The sequence below is a fragment of the Amaranthus tricolor genome, chromosome 13 (assembly GCF_026212465.1).
Source record: "Amaranthus tricolor cultivar Red isolate AtriRed21 chromosome 13, ASM2621246v1, whole genome shotgun sequence".
NCBI classification, from domain to species: domain Eukaryota; kingdom Viridiplantae; phylum Streptophyta; class Magnoliopsida; order Caryophyllales; family Amaranthaceae; genus Amaranthus; species Amaranthus tricolor.
In genome coordinates, this window is record NC_080059.1 from 6,858,539 (window position 1) to 6,879,602 (window position 21,064).

At 34.2% G+C, this 21,064-nt stretch overlaps 4 protein-coding genes across 4 annotated transcripts; 1 reads left to right on the top strand and 3 right to left on the bottom strand.

Annotated features, from left to right (window-relative positions):
- Positions 1 to 3,735: 3,735 nt before the first annotated feature.
- Positions 3,736 to 4,763, bottom strand: LOC130798345 (uncharacterized). The gene is made up of 2 exons (XM_057661284.1): positions 3,978 to 4,763; positions 3,736 to 3,894 (listed from the first exon to the last, which is right to left on the bottom strand). Exons 1-2 carry the CDS (start codon positions 4,616 to 4,618, stop codon positions 3,867 to 3,869), a joined length of 669 nt encoding a protein of 222 aa, XP_057517267.1. The 5' UTR covers positions 4,619 to 4,763; the 3' UTR covers positions 3,736 to 3,866.
- Positions 4,764 to 6,915: 2,152 nt separating this feature from the next.
- Positions 6,916 to 8,733, bottom strand: LOC130798757 (disease resistance RPP13-like protein 4). The gene has a single exon (XM_057661856.1). It carries the CDS (start codon positions 8,731 to 8,733, stop codon positions 6,916 to 6,918), a length of 1,818 nt encoding a protein of 605 aa, XP_057517839.1.
- Positions 8,734 to 10,810: 2,077 nt separating this feature from the next.
- Positions 10,811 to 12,814, top strand: LOC130798758 (uncharacterized). The gene has a single exon (XM_057661857.1). It carries the CDS (start codon positions 10,811 to 10,813, stop codon positions 12,812 to 12,814), a length of 2,004 nt encoding a protein of 667 aa, XP_057517840.1.
- Positions 12,815 to 13,368: 554 nt separating this feature from the next.
- On the bottom strand, positions 13,369 to 19,269 carry LOC130797860 (long chain base biosynthesis protein 2a). Its single transcript, XM_057660647.1, has 12 exons — positions 18,903 to 19,269; positions 18,757 to 18,822; positions 17,948 to 18,036; positions 17,656 to 17,801; positions 17,429 to 17,553; positions 17,230 to 17,323; positions 16,516 to 16,679; positions 14,988 to 15,149; positions 14,723 to 14,849; positions 14,477 to 14,643; positions 14,255 to 14,362; positions 13,369 to 14,135 (listed from the first exon to the last, which is right to left on the bottom strand). The coding sequence occupies exons 1-12, from the start codon at positions 19,026 to 19,028 to the stop codon at positions 14,043 to 14,045; spliced, it is 1,467 nt and encodes a 488-aa protein (XP_057516630.1). The 5' UTR covers positions 19,029 to 19,269; the 3' UTR covers positions 13,369 to 14,042.
- Positions 19,270 to 21,064: the final 1,795 nt, after the last annotated feature.

Here is a 21,064-nt window from a genome sequence, read left to right on the forward strand (position 1 = left end):
GTTTTGCATACTTGAAGTGTAGGTATGAGAGCCCTATTTATAGTGCTAGGTACTTGAAGATGAATGGCTCACATAAATACAAAGTTAATTTAGGGTAATGAATACTATGAAATAACTCTAAGAACTTGAAAAGGCATTATCTCAAGAGTCACACACATGAGACTCTTCACCTTAATCTTCATTAACACCAATAATTCCCATGAATACTCTTCACCTTATTACACCCTTTTGGATTCCACAACTCAAGAGTCACACACATGAATTCAACCCTTTAATGTGCACTCAAGTCACACATTAGTATACTATCATTTATAATCACATTAGTATACTACCATTCATAACATGTATAAACACAAAAAAGATGTCTGTAATAATATAATTAACAAAGAATACTATTTGTCGAAAATGGAATTAAAATAATTTAATAAAATCAATTATGGATGAATATGATCATAAATGGTGTCAACCCGTGGTCAATATTTAATCTACTTGGCGTTGTAATTGGCGTGACAATTAAGATAATATCGATAAAGTGAGTATCACATTATAGACTATAGTTGTGGCTTGACCAAGACCAATAGTACCTCCTTTCAATTATTAGTACTTATTATATTTGACTTTTTAAACATTTTAATATATTATTTTAATTATTTATATATTAAGATATATATAATTAAAATTATATAAAAAATTACGGATATTTCATGATATACCACTGAGTTTTTTCGAAATTCACCATATACCATACAAAATGTTCTAATTCACCATATACCATTGAGTTTACGTCCGTTAGCACAGAATACCATTAATGACAACTGTCGTCAGTGTGTCGTTTGTGGTAAATTAATAATTCACCATATACCGTTTATTTTTTTTATTTGAGTCAAATACCATATTTGAGAATGACGATGGGACCTTCCCCGAGAGATGGTTATGTGAAAGATTGAGGGTTTCCAAGTTTATCAGTTTGACAAGATCTTGTGGGATTGGACCAGAAATATTGTTGCTGCTCAAATCCAACAAGACTTGAATTTCAATAAAGTTGCTAAGTTCTTCTGGTATGTTTCCTAATAAGCCATTGTTGAGACATCAGTATTGCTATCAACACTTCTCTCATGCCTCAGTCTTTCCCTAACCCCCTCTCTAGCACGGTTTAACGCATGTTCATCCTCCAATTCTACCCACATTTGGAAAATAGAAGAAGCCCTAGAGCTTAGCCTTTCGACAGTCTCTTGCCTCCGCAAAGAAGGGGACTGAGATTCCCTAAGAAAATAATAATCAAGCATGGAAACAGGATGTAAACCTGCAAGAGCCATCAATTTAGACTCCCGGTTTCTCCTCTCCATGGTGGTAATCATTTCTTGGGCTTGTCTAGCTGCCCAACGACTTAAAATCCTCGATTGTCGTCTCCTAGCTACAGAAGACTCAGCCAGATCATCCCCTTCGAGATCAGACCTTCGCCTCCTACGCATAAGCTGATTACCCTCATCATCTTCGTCCTCCATATTACGAGCTGAACTACATAAGGTGAACGACATACAATCATCCAAATGGCCACACATAAGTTGCTCTAGTCCAAGCTCAAATTCAGCCCTAGCATCGATAGAATTCTCAGGCTTTTGCTGCAATGGTCGGACATCCGCCATTTCTATCCACCCCAATCAAACACACACACACACACACTACAACCAAACTAACAGCACCAACAATAACCTCTAAAACCCTATTCTTGAAACCCAAAATCAATACAATTTTGCAGATTATCTTGACACCCAAATTCAATACAATCTTGCAGAGTAAAAAGAACTAAAAGACCCAATACAAATTTATGAATGGAAGTCTATACTCTATGTAATTACAGAAATAATAGCTGTATGTCTGTACCCTAGAATAATTTTTAACCTGATCAAACAAAACAAAGAAAAAAATAAAAAATCTAACTCAAAAATGAAGCTAAAATATTTGGTAAAGACAGAGAATATTTCCAAATGTTTAATATCCTCTAGCTTTAATGGCTTCCTGAAATCACCTCCCCTTTGCAATCTGAATCCACAAATAACCCATATGGTTGTTTCGGATCCACTAATTCCCTTCAATTCTTGCTTGTTTTTTTTCGATTTTCTACGAAATTCACAATCTCCATTTGCTCAAATACCCGATCTTCATGCCCACATTACCCTATTTTTAGATTGTTAGAAGTTAAAAAATTTGTAGCTGCCAAAAACGTAGTAAAATATATGACTGTTGATCGAAATCTCAAATGCCCACCTTCAGTTATGGCGTCTGTTTTGGAACAATTTGGTTATAAACCCACAATTGTGGAAAAATTTTATGACCTTTTGATGAGGGTTTATGTTGATAATAAGCAATTCCATGATGCACTTAAGGTGTTTGATTATATGACTGAGAGAAAGTTTTTGGGTGAGGAAAAGAGTTGTATGGTTTGCTTGGTTGCGCTGAAGAATTCCGGGAAATTCAAGTATTTGCTCGATTTTCATGCCAAGATGGTTGATTCAAAATGAAGCTAAAATATTTGGTAAAGACAAAGAATATTTGTAGATTGATGAGATCTGACAAAGACTCAGGCAACTCACCGTGGGATTGAATGGAGTTCAAGAAAGATGGAGGATCAATTTTTTGAAGAAATACGTTGTGTTTGGGGAAGTCAAGCCTAACAATGGCGTAGTTGAATGCGTAAGGGAATACTGGTAATGTACCACAAACGACACACTGACGGCAATTGTCATTAATGGTATTATGCGCTAACGGACGTAAACTCAATGGTATATGGTGAATTAAAACATTTCGTGTGACATATGGTGAATTTCGAAAAAACTCAGTGATATATTATGAAATATCCGAAAAAATTAATATTATAAAAATATATAATTATATGATTCAAACAAAATATACGTAATTATATTTTTTATTATATATTAGCGAGATTACATAAAATTCACTTAAACCATAATAATTAGACTAGCACATGGAGTACAAATACAATGATGTATTAATGCCTTCATTAATTTCAATGCACATGTTTACGATAAAGTAGGTGTTATTGGTGTGTTGCTCACTCACTAAAAGCAAATATAAAATAATTTGTATGTTTCATAATAATTGCTAAACTTTCTTTTTTTTTCTAGTTTAATAATACTCCACTTGTTCCGATAGAACAAAAATTTAAAGAATTTTTAACTTTGGCTTTTCCGTAAATTACGGAGACTTCATCCAAGATTAAAGAATCTTATGGATTGGCCGAGGAGCTGATTCCAAGAAAAGATATTTTGTTACTATTCATTCATTTACTTTATCGGATCTTTTCCCATAATATTGCTTAAAAAAAAATTAATTCCCACTTTGCATTATGTGGGAAAGTATTTCCCACATTACCATCCACGTGGAAATTTTTTTTTTTTTTTTAGACCAAACCGCCACTTGAGATGGCGGTTTGCCTTAAGCAGTAAACCGCCACATGAAGTGGCGGTTTGCTCAAGGCAAACCGCCATCTCATGTGGCGGTTTGGTGTTGGTTTTATATATATATATATATATTTTTTGTTTCATTTCCCTTAAATAGTGAACGCAATCTGCATTAAACTAGTTCAATACCATCTATTCTATAATAATCAATTACGAACCAGCTTGATTTGAAAAAATTAATTATGAAAATAATGCGAAGATATATTACAATCATGGAAAGTCATACAAGAAGTTCAAATCATATAAGAATATACAAAGTTTGTTACACTACAACCCTCGGCCCCTTTTGTTTTGCGCACCGGTGGATGAGTACCCAATTGGGCAGTGGAGCCCTCCCACGCAGCTATGCTCCCGTGTGTTGTCTGAAGCGTAAGCACTGATGGATCAACTGGGCCCGGCATCGCCATGATCGCTGTTACATACATAAGTGTTATAAAACTCGTATAAATATTAGGTGAATCAACATGATATTACAAAATATTAAAAAAAACATACTTTATTGACCTTCGAGGGCATGTTTTCTTATTATGACCACTAAATCCACAAAAGCTACACGTGTTACGAGGACGCATTAACGGTGCATCCATTTCGTTCCGTATACGAGTTGATCGCGGACGACCCTTTCCACGCTTCGTTGAGGGATCTGGAACAACTATAGGACCGTTCCAAGGATCGCAGGTGAACATGTCTGGAACAGGCATGAAAGTCTTCTTATATGTCGATACGTATTTTGTAGTGCGAAATGAAGGGTCCACAAAAGTATCGTACGATATGTTACGAGCTCGACATACTGCAAGAACATGTGAGCACGGTAACTTGAAGATGGTTGGTTTCTGACATGAGCATGATGTTGCTGTGAGGTCAACCATGTAGGATTTTTCACCTTTTCCTGCTATCCTGTTGCCACAACCAGTGATGACCTCAAATATCCCACGCACTGTGTCATATATCCTAACATCATGAAAGCGTGCTTTTTCAGCATTCTTATCAATCGTATCATTTGGTTTCTTCGCATACATATGTCCATTGTCTAATCTGTTTCTCCCTAAATCCCTCCTTGTGGCAAAGTATTCGTTTACCCAGAAGAATGTCATCCTAACTAATGAAGTGATTGGGAGTGACCTGGCCCCTTTCATAACGCCGTTGAACGTTAACCAATTACATCATAGACTTTGCTAACAAACACCTCAAAAGTCGTATTTTGACGATGGATAAACATCACTGTATTTAATCCTCCATTATACCCAACATCGGATCCAATATAACTTACTTCCCCACCCCAATACACTATAACGGGATAATGATCCATATTCTGCAAATACAAAGGTAAAAATACAAGAATTTGTGATATTAAGGTATTAGAACACTTATTAGAAGGTTCATTTCAAATATAAAAGGTAATAAACCTTCATTGAAGCATTTCATCAAACACTTTATATGCATACAAACCAAATCCTAAAATTCAACTACAAATATGTAAAATGTAAGCTTATATCATGAAAACAAGAGAATCTAACAAACAATCAACGTATTTATAACTTCAATTGAAAACAATAATGAACAAAAAAAAATTTGCATATTGAAAAAAAATTAGGGTTTTATTCATACCTTAAATGAGGATGAAAATGATCTACTACACAAGGAAAGGATGGGAATGTAGTTGATTTGTTTAGTTGAATGAGAGGAATTGTATATTTGAAGTAAATGAGAGTGAAGAAATTTTTTTTTTTTTAGAAAATACCGGCACCAAGAAGCAAGAAGTAAAGAGGATAATGGAATGAAGAACCAACCTCGACATTCTGTTTTGTACTGCTACAAAACCGCCACTTCAAGTGGCGGTTTACTCAACATATATATATATATATATATATATATATATATATTTTTTTTTTTAAAAAAAAAAATTAAAATTAACAAACCGCCATTTCATCTGGCGACTTACTTCAGTTCCCTACACAAAACCGTTACCTCATGTAGCGGTTATATTAAAAAATATATATATATTCCTCAAAGCTATCCTACGTGGACGGTAATGTGGGAATTAGTTTTTCATTTTAAGCAAAATGAGAATTACTTTATAAAAATGCATTATTCTGGGAAATGATTCTACTTTATCCCACTTTTTTCTCTTTAGTTTGCTTTATTTTAAGTTTAGTTATAGACGGATATTTTAGGGCTCTGAACAAAATAGTATATTAAGGTTTTTTTTCTTTGCAATTTATAATTTATATGGACCTTTTACAACCATTAATTTTTGTTTTTTTGACATAGAACCCTAGGCTTCATCCCATACACATATTTTTATCACTATTCCACAATATTAATTTGTCTTGTTTTGGCTTTGCACCAAATACTTATGGAGTGAATTTGGTAAGACAAATAAAGTACTTATTAGAAATATTGATACTCCATATATCTAACAAAATTTGATGGGACAAAGGGAGTACTTGGTATACCTAAAAAAATTAATTTTGTCTCTTTTTGTTATAAAGTACCTAGAATACTTATTTGTCAAAAAATACATAGAAAATATATATTTTCACTGTCAAAAACACACCTAATAAATATTTATCATCCAAAGTCCCATAGTCGTATCACGTGTTATTTAAATATAAATAACATCTATGTTAAATGAATTCATTAATTTCTTATCCCCAATTTTAAATACGAGGAAATTAAAAACCTTAACCTCGAAATATCCCTCAACTTTCAAATTTCTTCCAATAATCTCTCTCCTCTTAGTGATCAAATATATTGGCGTAAAAATTTGCAAGTAAAAGGAACGAAGACTTCGATCTTTGTGGATATCCTAGCTCAATAAGAGTTTATGGACAAGTTAAAATTTAAGGCGAAGGTTCAAGGTTTACAAGTTTTCGGCTTAGAGATTGATTGAAAGGGATCGGATGCAACAAGTTCCAATAGGTAGATGAACCTAAGATGACAGATTGGTATTAAGATATTACAAATACGCTCATAGATTCATAGATTTATAACTGATAAAGAAAAATTGAGTATCGCGATCAAAATAATGCCGGGATTACATATTTACATCTAAATAAGTGTAGCATCAACTAATATACCTTTTATTGCATTCATGTGTTGCTTGAAATGATGATATATTACAACAACTTGATTAAACTCATACAACAAAGATTACAACAAGGCTAGTGTATGTTTGAGGATACTTCCTCCTAACATGAGATTCATACCACAAAGATTACAACAACTTCTAGGAAACACATGAAGAAATAATCATGTTAAATTTGGACTTATATACAAAACCCACATAAAAAGAGTTAACTATACACATACCTGATGAGATTCCATTCTAAAACCAATTGGTATTAGGAAGAGTAGCCCATCAAATATATATGTTAATAAACCTTTCTCTAATTTTTCAATGTAGAATCATATTTTCCAACAACACATAAGTTCATAGATCACCAAACGATTCCGACTCTTCCCACACCCCATTCTCCTTACAAGGAAAGGAAAGTAAATGTGGACATTCAATTATCTCAAGAAGAGCTAACTTTGGAAAACATGATTTAAACTCATACCAATCAATATGTAGCAAAGCCAAATACTTTAACCTTAACACCTTTACATGATTAAAGCAATAATTCTTAGTATCCAACATATTAATTTTCCCACCTCTTATGTATAACTTCTCAAGACTTGTATTATTCCTATTAGCAATCAAACCAAGCATCAATAATGTTGATATCTCAGGAGCAGCTTGTAGCTCTAGTTTCTTCAAATTTTTTGGAAAATCGGGTATGAAGCCATAATCATCATTTCTCGAATCATCTGATCTATTTCGAGTGCTCCTAATCCATCTAATCTTAAGCTTGTTCAGCTGTTGCATTGTGCACAAAGTCTGTACATCAGCACTTGCTGGAAAATTCATTCTTCGTGTTCGAATACTTAACTTATCGAGCTTCTTTAGTTTCGATAACTCGTTGAATGAACATGAATTTCTATGAAGTTTATTGTTTAATGCTTGTTTTTCGTTGATAACGAAACCCTTTAAAACTCGAAGCTCAACGAGTTTACTGATTGCCTTAGGGATGTATTCGAGCTGATAACACTCGGACAAGTCCAAATGTGTAAGATTAACCAATGATTCAATCCCTTTAGGAAGATAGCTTAAGTCTTGGCATGCCCTTAAATCTAATACCTTTAGATTGGTTAAAGTGTAAACTGATTTGGGAATGTTCTGGATTCTTCCAACCCCTTGAAGGCTAAGAAACTTCACTTGTTTCAAATTCTTTAACTCCTTTAGAAACGGAAGAATAATATCATCAATCACAACATAGTCCATTTGACTATGCCAACTACCTAAATGTATTACCTTAGCATTTTTCATTCGAAAGATACGATCGAATGTCTTGGCGTTAAGAGTGTATGCACTAGTGTTGATTGCTGCAACGATCTGATCTTCGACTAGTTGATTCGACAACCCATTGTGCAAAACAAAAAGGCGGTCTAATGGTGTCGATTCATACCCATGTTTTGCTAATGTTTTAGAAGTTTGTTCCATGTTTGATCGGACTCTAGGATGCAATACATATCGAGATCTCGAAATAGGCACAATAAACTCCTCTGCAACAAGCAAATGCAGGATTTCTTCCCCTTTTGATGCATCATCAATAAATCCCATTCCAACCCACCAGTTAATCAACTCTTTTTTCTTTATTGATGTGCTCACATAAAAGAAAAAAGGAAAGGAAAATGATACTATTTTCGAGTAATTCGGATCAAGATTATGGCACAAAGCCTCAATATCAAACTCTTCTTGGGAATCATCATAGGGATCATATTCATGGGCTTGTTGCAAAGAAGACTCATCAAATGAAAAACGCGATGAAGATTCAGCCGTTGATCTTGTAAGATGATTGATCCTGTTCATAAGTATGGTGTAATCTATGGTGTTAATATGAATGGGATCATCATTTTGATTCATGAGATGTTCAATAATACTATTGATTAATCCTATCACTTTGGCGACCGCCTCTTTATCGGGTTTGAATTGGGCTTGGGACTCAATTAGCTTCTCAAACTCCTCCAATATTTGGTGTATGTACCCTACTATTGTGGGAGGATCCATCTTCATACTGGTGTTTTGGATCTTTGTGTTGGGTCCCTTTTTCCAGGTTCTTTTGGATGTGAAATTGTGGTGTAAGGATGCAAGTGTGGATCCATGTTTGAGAAGAAAGCAAAGAAGATCAGGTGATTGTGGCGAAGACATGGTGATTGGATAAGTTAGGGGAAAATCTAGAACCAAATAGGTGAATGTCTTTTGGAGTAGGGTTGTTTGTATAATAAGGTCTTTGTTTGTTGATTATCTTGTCGTGGCATTCCATTAGCAAGGTAAAGGTGGGTTACTGTTTAAGATCTCGAATTTTTTAGGGTTAAGAAAACTTATTTTTATATATATAAGTGATTTTACTTTGAATTAAATTTGTATATAACTTACATTTTTTGTTAAGTAATATGAATTTTTTGTTTTTTTTATAAAGTAGTTTAAATATCAACAATAAAAAGCAAAATGTATATTATATTATTTGTTATGTCATAACTTTTTAGGGGCTCTTTTTATCTTTTGCACCGGGTCCCAAAAATAAATAAAATGACCCTATTTGTCATTAGTCCTCTTTAATTAGTTGGGATTTTAATTAGTTTGGACCCGGATCACGGATTAAATTTGTAGGAGCCAGAGCCAGAGCCAAGCCAGATCCAAATCCAAGATCAATATCATTATTAAATGGTGTCAACCCACGGTCAATATTTAATCTATTTAGTACTTGACGTTATAATTGGCGTGACCAGTTAAGAATCTAATTATCATAAAGTAGGTGACATTATAGCTGGCAATTGGCAATTTGGCATGGCCAATGGCCAGCACAAAATTTAATTTAATACTCCGAATAAAGTGTAAGTGTCCGTTTAATAAAGTATGAAATTAAAAAAAACAAAAGTACAACAAAGTATATATCTACATAATTATTTCTCACAAAAATAATTCTAATATAATAAATAATTTTAAATATTTTCTCCCTCCTGAAATATTCAGAATAAAAAAGTTCATTGGTTGTTACAAATGTGAAGATGCATCCAGTCTGGATTATTATATTAATATTGGCTATTACCAAAAGTGATCTTAATTAATTGTTAATGAGGTTTAGGACGACCTACAGGCCATTACCTAATACATTACCAACACATCTCGGGAATATTATATATCCTACACTAATAAAGGTAAATTCTTAAATATTTTTTAATATTTAAAATAAAAAATTTCAATTTAAAACACCTATTTAAATTTAAAATATTATTATAATTAGATAAAAAAAAAAAAAAAAAAAAAACTCTGACTATACTTTCTCTTCTACAAAGGAAGGCACAAAACTTCAGATTAAATTTTATATAATATATTTTGATAAACACTATTTTTTTTATTGTTAAATTAACACTAATTTTTTATTATAAAATAAATTGAGGGATGTGATTTAGTGAAAATTAAACTTACAACCTTGCATAAAAAGTGGTACTTTCTTTTTAATCAAGACAAAATCAAATTCGATAAATACTAAATTTTAAAATATAACTAAATAAATATTCCTAGTATCTATAATTAAGAAATACTCTCAATCTCTCACTCATTTATTTATTTTAAACCATCCCACTCAATTTAATTCATTTTTATTTTCAAACAGTGGCCAATATTTTCGTTTAATCTCATTCATATTAAATATTAAATGTGTTCAATCGTGTCGTAGGGTCGATTTCGGGTCACGTGTTTCGGGTTTCAGGTTGGTTTAAAATTAGATCTTGTGTCCACATCAAATTTTGCATAATTTTAAACTCATTTTGAAATCAGGTCAAATCATATTCGATTACAAGATCGGATAAATATCGAATCCTCAGATCTATTTTCGCCATACATTTCAATTCTCTTTTTATTTTATTGATTACCAAATATCTACCTTATTCTTAATAAACACCTCAATTCTATTAGCTATTAATTCAAAGGGAAATAGTAGGACCCATTTACATTGACCAAGACTAGTTAGAAGGACAACCAAAAGTCTACAATAATCAATCATGTTCATATATGCTTGATCTCCCACAAATTGAATCTAAGAATCATTACATTTGTAACCCACTTCAAAATCAAAATGAATGTATCAATCAATGAAGTAAAAAACGTACTTGAAAGATGGGAAATAAGAATATTTATACTTATAAGCCTCCTAATCCAAACATTACTTACCTTTCTTTCCCCCCTCAGGAAAAAAACAGTGAGTGGTGTATTTGCAGCATCAATGTGGTTACTATATTTATCAGCTGATGCAGTTGCCTTATTTAGTATAGGCTTAATCACTAATCGGCAGGCCGATCCTTCAAAATCGGGTTCTGGCAGAGATGCCGAGCTTTTAGTCTTCTGGGCACCTTTTCTTCTATTACATCTCGGGGGTCCTGATGCGATCACAGCTTTAGCTCTTGAAGACAACCAGCTCTGGCATCGACATGCTCTGCAGCTTGTAACCCAAATCGTTGTGACCCTCTACGTTTTCGGTGTGTCTATAAGTCGACACAATCGACTTTTGGGTCCCACGATACTTATTTTTATTGATGGGTGTATCAAATACATTGAGCGAACATGTGCATTGTATTTCGCTAGCTTGGACGGTATTAGAGGCTCGCTAAAGGAGCCTAAAGCACCCACATATGATACAATGGTGGAGGAGTATCATTCAGCCGGAGATAATCATATGCCTACAAGATTTGAGGTCAAGTATGGTCCTTCCGATGGCAGTAGCAGGTCGTCAGACAGAACGAGCAATGGGTATAACGATTCTAATCTAGAGTGGCACGAAAAAAAGGAAACGACAGGGATGGTTGAGTATGCTTACTTTTTTTACGAGAAGTCGAAAGGGCTCTTGGCGGATGCTTTTCTTAGCTTAAAGGATGATGGTGAAATTCGCGAGTTTTTTCTTACCAAACCTGTGGAGGAAGCTTTGAAGATCGTAGAGATTGAGCTTAACTTTATATACGATGTTTTGCATACTAAAGCGTTTTTGATAAATAGCAATGGTAGTTGGTGTCGGGTTATTTCATTTGTCTCGGTTGTGTCATCCTTATTGTTGTTCTGTTTTCACGACAAGAAAGGTTATGATCGTGTTGATGTTCGAGTGACCTTTGCCTTGCTCGGGGGTGCCATAGCCCTTGATTTAGCGGCCACTGTTATGTTTCTATGTTCTGATTGGTCAATTATAATGATGTCGCAGCAAGGCAGGTCGAAAGTCTTGAAATATGTTTTCTTTAAGTTGCAAAAGTGGTTTAGATGGGCGAAAGACCCTTATTGTAAGAGATGGTCGAAATGTATCTCGAGTTACAACTTGCTTGAGAGAAGCTTCAAGCATTGTCCTCGATTCTACTCCCTCATATTCATACACGAGATCAAGGATATATTGATCGGGTTTCGATATGTTAAAAACCCGAAAGCTGAACCAATTGCTCTTAAGTTCATCATTGAAGAGGTTCGACAGAAAGCCGAGCTAGCTATTGATAAGGAGGCGACAGAGAAAGTTTGTTCAGCTCGAGGGGATTTGGTTTTCCAAGACGAGTATTTCCTTGTGTCGAAGTACTTGCTTCCGTGGACTACTGATGTCGATTACGATGCTAGCTTGCTTACTTGGCACCTTGCTACGGATATCTGCTATTGGAGCACGCCTGAAGAAAGGCGGAATGAGATACCACATTGCAAAATCAGCAAACAACTTTCCGACTACATGTCTTATCTTTTACTCAGGGAGCAGGGAATCTTATCGCAGATGGTGGGTAATTCGAAAGTTCGGTTTGAAGACACAATCGAAGACATTCGTGCAGGACTACTGGAAGCAAATAAACAGGCACAAATAAGTGAAGACATGATTGAAGATTACCGTGCAGCAAATGATCAGACACAAATAAATGAAAACGATAATGAAAAGTTCAGTCGGTATGTTCTTGAACAAGAAATGGATAACACTTCAGCGTTGATCGCAAAGGCAAAAGATAGCCAATCTGTGTACCACAAAGCATGTCGTTTAGCTAAGCAACTGAATATGTTCGGGGGAAAACAGTGGGAAATAATGAGCAAAGTTTGGGTAGAGCTACTGTGTTATGCATCTATCCGCAGCTCAGCAAGATCGCACTTTGCGTTACTTGGTAAGGGCGGGGAGCTCATTACATTGGTGTGGCTGTTCATGGTTCATCTTGGGTTTCGGGAACCATACCAGCCAAGTCGAGGACTTCGGTCAACTAAATTGAGCATTGCCAAATAACCGGGGTGTACATGAACCGGGTTCGGTTTCCTTCTAAAGCCAGAGTCTATTTCAGTATTTCGTGTGATTCATATTATGTCAAATTGTTGGCTTGATTGTGAAGGCTTAAGAGAGGTTAGAAGGTATTGTTGTAACTTGCAGATTAGAGCATAATTGTAGAGGCTTACACACATTAGTTCATGTATAAATAGATGAAGCAATAACGACAACGGTTCCTCGGATATCTTGAGAGGATTCCGACAAATTTTGTGCAAATTTCAACGGAAAAAGACAAGTTAAAACTCGTGTTCGAACTAATTGGTTAAACGTTTATTCGATGAAACGTCCCTTAAAAAGGGTATAGTACAAATCTGGGCCACTAATCCTATGTTAGAGTTTTAAGCTAAAGGTATGAAATGAGAAGCCCACAAAAAACATACAATACTTGCGAAAACTCTACAAAGAGGTGTTAGTAAATAACGGTGATTTATGAAGTTAACAAACTATCCTTATGTGAGATAGGGTAAAAATTTTGTAATTTTAATTTACCTTCACAAATTACGATTATTGAATAGGAATTATTAAACTCTACCATTACATAAACCATCTCTCAAAATCACCCCTTTCTCTCTCTCGTTATCCACTTGTTCATCATTACCTTCTCCAATCCAGCTAATTGGTTAAAGGTCAAATATTTGAAATTCTAATAATTGTTTTCCACTGAATTCTTAAAGCAGCAGCCAATGTTAATTTAAACTTTTTCCCTCAAAATGTACTTTTTTCGACCATATTATTTTGTAAAAAATGGAACATACATACAATTATACAAATATTTTGCTTCGTAAAAAGAACAAAGAATTTTGAAGTTTAAACAAATAACATGAAATGAATGTTACAGTCCAAACCAATTTAGACATGAGAAAAGATATCATTTTCTAAAAAGGAACAAAATTGAAATAATGGTAAACAAATTAACTTCAAAACGGACAACAATCAATATTTACAGAAGCAACGTCCGAGCCCCATTCGAGTAAGACGACTATCGAAGAGAAATAAGACTATTACAGTCAGACAAAAATAAGATGAAGCGGCAGAGAGCAGGGACAAACAAGACAATACAGCTTAACTTCCGGACATGCAACACAAGTATCTCCGCTTCTGGAGACACTAAAAAATTTATGGCTAATAATTTTGCACACTAGCATCAAACCTAAATTTGGCATTTTTACTCCCATAAAATTGAATAATCTTAGTCCAGTTTCATTTGCGTCATCTCCTCGATCCTTTTTGGCTCCGCTGGGAAGTACTTTATCCCAATCAGGTCCCCAACGTTACTAATGACCTACAATTTCAACAATAATGAACCATGCTCAATTTTAGATACAGTTTCGCGTGGATTGAGGGTTTAGAGCAAGTGCAATGAACCCCGGAAAAAATTTTAATAAAAAAATAATCACCGACCTGGAGAGCTTTAACAAGGTCTTCTCTTGAATGAGAAGCAGATATGCATATACGGGCCCTTGCCAACAATAGTGGTGTTGCTGGAAATCCAACAACGACAACAGCTACCTGCATTTTATGGACAAAAGACAAATTAATGACAACTCCGACCTTTTGAAGATTGTAGAACAAGATATTTGCACATTTTCAAAAGTAAACAATGATCATAGTAATTATGCTCACATTTTGCTTGAGGCACTCCCTAGAAAATGCAGGAATTTTGGACGGATTGTAGAGCATTATGGGCATCACAGGGGAATCATTATCCCCTAGGACTTCAAAACCCATTTTTTGCAGTTCGGATCTGAAGAAGTTACTGTTCTCACGGATTCTGGCGAGTTTCTGGGCACCTGATATGCATGCATTGGAATCAAACACAAGTTGAAATAAATGTAAACAAACACGACATAGGCAGTTAAGAGAATGGACCTCTACTGGAACCATCCTCTCCGAGAAGAACCTTTATTGCAGAAATAATCTGTTGTGCAGCTGGTGGTGATATTGATGTCCCATAAAGATGAGCAGGACATGTGTACTTCAGATATTGAATAAGCTCCTAAACCATACGAGTTATAAATTATTAAATGCAAAGATTCACTTATATTTTAAAAAGGCCAATATCAGCTCTTGATGATAGCTGGTCTAATCACCTAAAATGATCTAGATGCAGAAGCTAAAACACATGAAAACAAACCTTTGAGCCAGCAATATAACCACCACAAGATCCAAATGATTTTGTAAAAGTTCCCATCATGATATCCACATCAGCTGTATCAACTCCTAATAGCTCACAAACGCCTCTACCTGTTTGCCCTACAGCTCCAATGCTGTGTGCCTCATCCAGGTAAACATATGCCTATATAGGAGGGAAAATGGATACGTGAATGGAAATCCATCAAACACAGGAAACCAAGCTTCAAGGATGTTTCAGAGTTATTTCAAGAAAGTATTTTTTTTTCAGAATCTGCAAACTAGAAAAGAGAAGCAATCAACTTGCATACCAATTGCACAAGGAGGCCTCACAGGAAGACAAAAGAGCCTAATTGCATACACTTCATCTTGCAGAAGCCCATTAACAACATGGAAAGTGTTTGCACCCACTTCACTAGAGAGGGATAAGGGAGACAACTACCACCATATTTCTAAATGTGTCAAAATCAAAAGTCCATTGATGATTTTGAGAAGAAAATGTAAGAGGCTAAGAGCTAATTTAATAATTCCTCTGGATCTTGTTACTATCGACATAGACCCACCATTTTGTGATCAATATGGTAGGTGCATGTGTCAAGTAAAAAGATCCCAAGGGCAATAAGCTTGATTGGTTCAAAATCTGCAAAATAAATATGTTCAGGTTGGTTACAACAGAATTGCTTGGGTAAAGTTAGGATTTTTTTTTCCAGAAGAGTAAAGATATATGGATTGCCTTTCATAATGATGCATTCACTTAGCTGCTAAAAACTTGTCATGGCACTGAAGTCTTTAGACCATATTTGGAGTTTGGACCGAGGAATTTACATAAATTTCATTGTTTGACTTAAAACCCAGTGACAGACATTCTAGTGCCAGTATTTGCAATGTTGCCCACAATCATAGCAGAAGTTCAATAGTTAAAAATCATTGATCATGCCGCTTGTCATCCATCAAGGAGATGAGAAATTTCCCTCTAACGTTAACCATAGTTATCTGGAAGTTTCTGTTTCCTCAACACTCAGTTGAGTCTCATCATAGCCCTAATGATGTGAATTAAGAGTGAAGTATCTATACAAACAAAAAGAATCAAGTGACCTAGTATATGAATTGTTAGCTACATAAAGTCTTCCATTTAAATCTCAAAACAAGTGCTTGACATTCATAGAAACTATGAAGCACCTCTAACTTCTGTTTGAGACTGTTTGGCCCTTATACACAAGCTAAAGGAATAAAAAGACCAGGAGCCACAACAAGTAAACAATTCAGATTAATTTGTGAGATCTTACATCTTAACTGACCTCAGATTATAGAAATGCATAAAACACCAGGATCACATCTTTATATAGCAGCAGTTACACTATGTTTAATCTGATTTCACACATGGCTACTTGCGACATGTAGTTATTATGCCTTTTCTGGGAAAGTTCAATCAAATTCATATTGTTGAATATTACCACCCATAGTTACCACATGATAACAAGAAAATTCATAAATATATAATGGGTTCTCTCCTCAAATTTTACGCTCCATACCTTGTATTTTTTGCAAATTGCAACTATTTCAGGAAGCTTGCAGAGTTCCCCCTCCATACTATATATGCCCTCCACAACAACAATAATTTTCTTCCATGGTCTGTGCGTCCTAGGTTGGCCCTCAGCAATTTGTTCTCTCAAAACTTTTTCCAAGTGAGATGGGGCTACATAGGATATAAAAAAGACTTCAGTCAAACAAGAAACAACAATCGAAAAAATCTTTGAAAAATATAATTTATAATTCTTTTGGTACAACATTACATTACCCCAATGTCATTAAGTGGCTCCCACCTAGGGTGGGGTTTAAATGGGTCGGATGTATGTAATCTTACCATTGTTAGGGTTAAAACTAACAAAGAGGTTGTTTCCGATTGACCCATGATAGCAAACATTATGTGCAACTTTACATAAATAAGAAGTATAAATCAAAGAATTAGCCCCACAGAAATAATGGACATAATTTTTTTCGTATTGAATTATAATGGAACATAGTAAAATAGTTCATTAAGTATTTGTGCGAAGTTGATTGTGATGTTGAAACCTTACCTAAGTGGGAACCACTTAAAGACATTAGGGCAACTAATTTTGTAGTCAAACAAACGACAAGAATCACAAGATCTTTGAAACATCAAATTTGAGCTACTAAAAACCTAATTTGTAGAGGAAAAGGTAATATGCTTTACATATTTTAAGCAAGTTACGAAAGCAACTTACTGTTATGTTGGAAAACCCTAATGGCAGCCCCGGATCCGCGAGCACCATTGACAATGGAGCTGTGATTCAGGGAATCACTAATGATCAACCCACCCTGTTGATCACAAAAATAAACAATTCAGGTTCTTCAGGAATTTTAAAGACACCAAGTTCACATAAATCAAAAAAGCTTCATAATATACTTGATAGCTCCAAATACCTTCCCAATCAAAACAGGAATAATAGCAGAATTTGTAACATATCCCATTCCAAATACTAAGGCAGACGGCTTGCCAACAAAATTCGCCACACATTCCTCTAATTCAGCGTGCAGTATAGTAGTTCCTGCATATATGACATGGCCAATCTATGCTAAGTATAAAAAATATGATTCACAAACACAGTATCCACATAAAAGAAGGTATATCTTAAAAGCAGAAAAGGCACCTCCATCAACACGGGGGCTACAGGTGCTCGCAGAAAACTGCTTTAATGATTCAATCACATGAGGTGTGCAATACTCATCTGCTGCAGCAAAACCAAGGTAATTGTACGAGCCCAAATTAAGACAATGCTTGACTTTGTCCGTTCGTCTGCATAAATAAAGCTTGAACCGATTGGTATTAAAAGATATAAATATAAACAAATCCAACAATGAAAACTTAACACGACATCAGATCCAATATAAGGAAGCAAAAGAATTATTATAAAGGTAAAGGTCAAATATTAATGAACATACTTCAATGTCTTGTTACGGTCATTAGAATAGCGCTCCACCATATCAAACCAAGCATCAGGGGCGCTTGCAATTGGTCGTCCAAAACAATCCTGCAAAAAGTACAGAGAAAGGTAGGTAAAAGTTAGAACCACAAAAGAGTACACAAGACCATAAGCAATTGTATTCTTAGTACCCAATTTCCCACAAATGTTCTCTTCTCTTCTCTTGCTACTTCAATTTCCACCAATTTTGCATCTACCATTCTTTGAGTCACCAAATTGCAACAATATATTTCCCCATATTTTCTAATACTAATGCTACTGCTTGTCATATCTGTGCATCCTCTCCTCTAAATAGGGTGCCACTCAATTGTTACTACTTCACAATGGTGTGAACCCCTTTTACCTTACAATTTCTTTGTGTCACTAAAGGATAAGCTGTTCTCAAATTAAACAAAGCTCAAACTATCATTTTTGTCACTACAAGCTTCACAGTGTAGTTTAGATGGTCTCCATCCTTAAATTTACCCAAAAGGTCAATAATTATGTAAGGTAAAGCAACTCATCACAACAAAAATTTAATCATAATCGTTGATGATTGCAAACAGGTCAATTTAGCTTACTTTTGACTTCTGAAGCCGAGTTAACAGTCGTTAACAAACTGATACCTACCAACATATAAATATATAAACTTATTGAAGATCAAAATATGATAATTTTACTACTTTTTATACAAATCACTCATACAAAACTTTACAGATTCAAAAACTTAGTGCCCCGCTTTGATTACCAAACAATAGCAATTAAATGCAATTATAAGCACGAAATTACCTGAATTCGAAGATAAAGACGACGAATATAGAAATCTTCCAGACCTAAGCATATCGGTGAATAACCCTTAAAACCAAAACAAATCCAAATTAGAACTAGAAACGGAAAATTAAGAGCAAAAATGGAAAATTAGATATAAAAAGAACCTGTAGACTGCTAGAAGTCCACCAATCGATAATTTTACGGAAAAAATCACGTAATTGACCAAAAACAAACAACAAGCCATAACTGATGTAGGTAGTTAATGCAGTCAAATATGGAATCGTAATCATCTTCTTGTGATGTGAAAACTAATCAGATCTCTTTGGAAAATAAAAGAGTACGAAGAAAATGAAGATCTGAGAGAAAGAAGAAGATTCAGCTATGGCGGTGAAGAGGAGAGGAAGAATTGATGAAGGAATGGATCGGAGGGAGAAGCCTATCTGGTTTCGATTTTTGATTTGGAATTTAATTTTGAATTTGATTTTTCTGCGGTTTTGACTTTGATTTTTCACGAATTGAATGTTGACTGCTTGTCGTGTATAAGTCGCCGCACACCCAATTCTCGAACACAAACTTATACCGAATGTAATTGGCTCAGTCTATTATATATATTTTAAAATATTATAAATAAGTAATAAGAATAATGTAAATAGATATATAAGAAATTAAAAGTAAACATTTAGAATAAGATAAGTAAGTATTAGCGATAATATAAGTAGGTATTGATTTTTAATGGGTTGGACTTGAGATACGTCTCTGAAAAAACAGTCTCTTAAGAGACTAATTGATTCTCAAATCACACATCATGTATAAAGGTTGTTTATAGTCTAGTGCTCGACGATTTATTCTTAGACAGGTTTGCCTCTAACAATTTATTTGTGTGTTTTTTTGTTGTTTGTAGAAATGTTTTGCTTATACTTGATGTATAAGGATGTTCATAACCTAGTGTTCGACGATTTTCCTTAGATAGGTTTGACTCTTACAACTTATTTATATGCACTTATTGTTTGTAGAAATTTTTCATGCTTATTCTCGATGCATCAGTGTTTATAGACTAAGACTCTTACAATTTACATTTGTGTCAAGGTGACATTAAAAAGAATTTCACCATGACGACAACATTTTCAATCTAAAGAGACACCACCAAATGCTCATATATACCCTAAAATTTTTAAAAGTTGGTCAAAATGAGCACTAGACTGATTGCTAAATTGTGACATCAATTTCATTGGTTGTCTTTTGTCTAGATGGCAAATTGATTATCAGATTGAGAATTTCGAAAAAGGAAATTAATAAATAAAAGAGTAAATATTATAAAATATAATTAATTGGAGTCAACTGTACAAAATCGAGAATAGTAGGATCAGTTATATGGAAACTATATTGATGACATGCATTAAGGAAATTTGTATTTTAATTTACTTACATTTTTGTTATTTCCTTAGTATTCATTCATAATGAAGGCAATAATAAAGTGTAACAAATCAGTTTGTGAAATCTATCAAACTAGGGTATTGTTCCATAATTTAACATATTACATATGTTAAACATCAATCAAAAACAATTATTTTCAATTATTTCAGACAATTAAATATCAAATATGTGCATATATCACACATTTAAAATGCAAAACTGCCTTTTTAAAAATAATTACCTTCAATGAGTTTTGCAAAGTTTGGATTTTGTGAGATTATATTAAGAAATAATTGTGTGTGTGTGTGTGTGTGTGTGTGTGTGTGTGTGTGTGTGTGTGTGTGTGTGTGTGTGTGTGTGTGTGTGTGTGTGTGTGTGTGTGTGTGTGTGTGTGTGTGTGTGTGTGAGAGAGAGGAATCCATTGAGAATGCGTTAAAAATGAGAAGGATAAGAAGGACTCTACATCCCTGATTTCACTTAAATAAAAAAAATATATGATCACGATTGAGCCAAAAACTCATAATTGTAAAAGTAACTATATTACACAGAAAGGTAACTATGAAATAATTTTTAAAATGTTCTTAATTTATAACATAGTATCTTGTTTTGTATATATAGTAACCAAATAAAATCAAACAAAAATCCTTCTCACCCTTCTCATTTAAAAATCCTTCTTATTTAATCCTATATATATATATATATATATATATATATATATATATATATATATATATATTGATTATAAAAAGCCATACTAATCAATAGTAGTGCACATAATACAATTGACATGTTAGAATGGGTTAAATATGTTTAGACACACCCTTTCCCCGATTCATTTTTAAAAACTCCTCCACTCATCTTTAAATTCTCACTTTGTCACGTATTGGGTCGATCAAATGACAGTTTAGTAGTG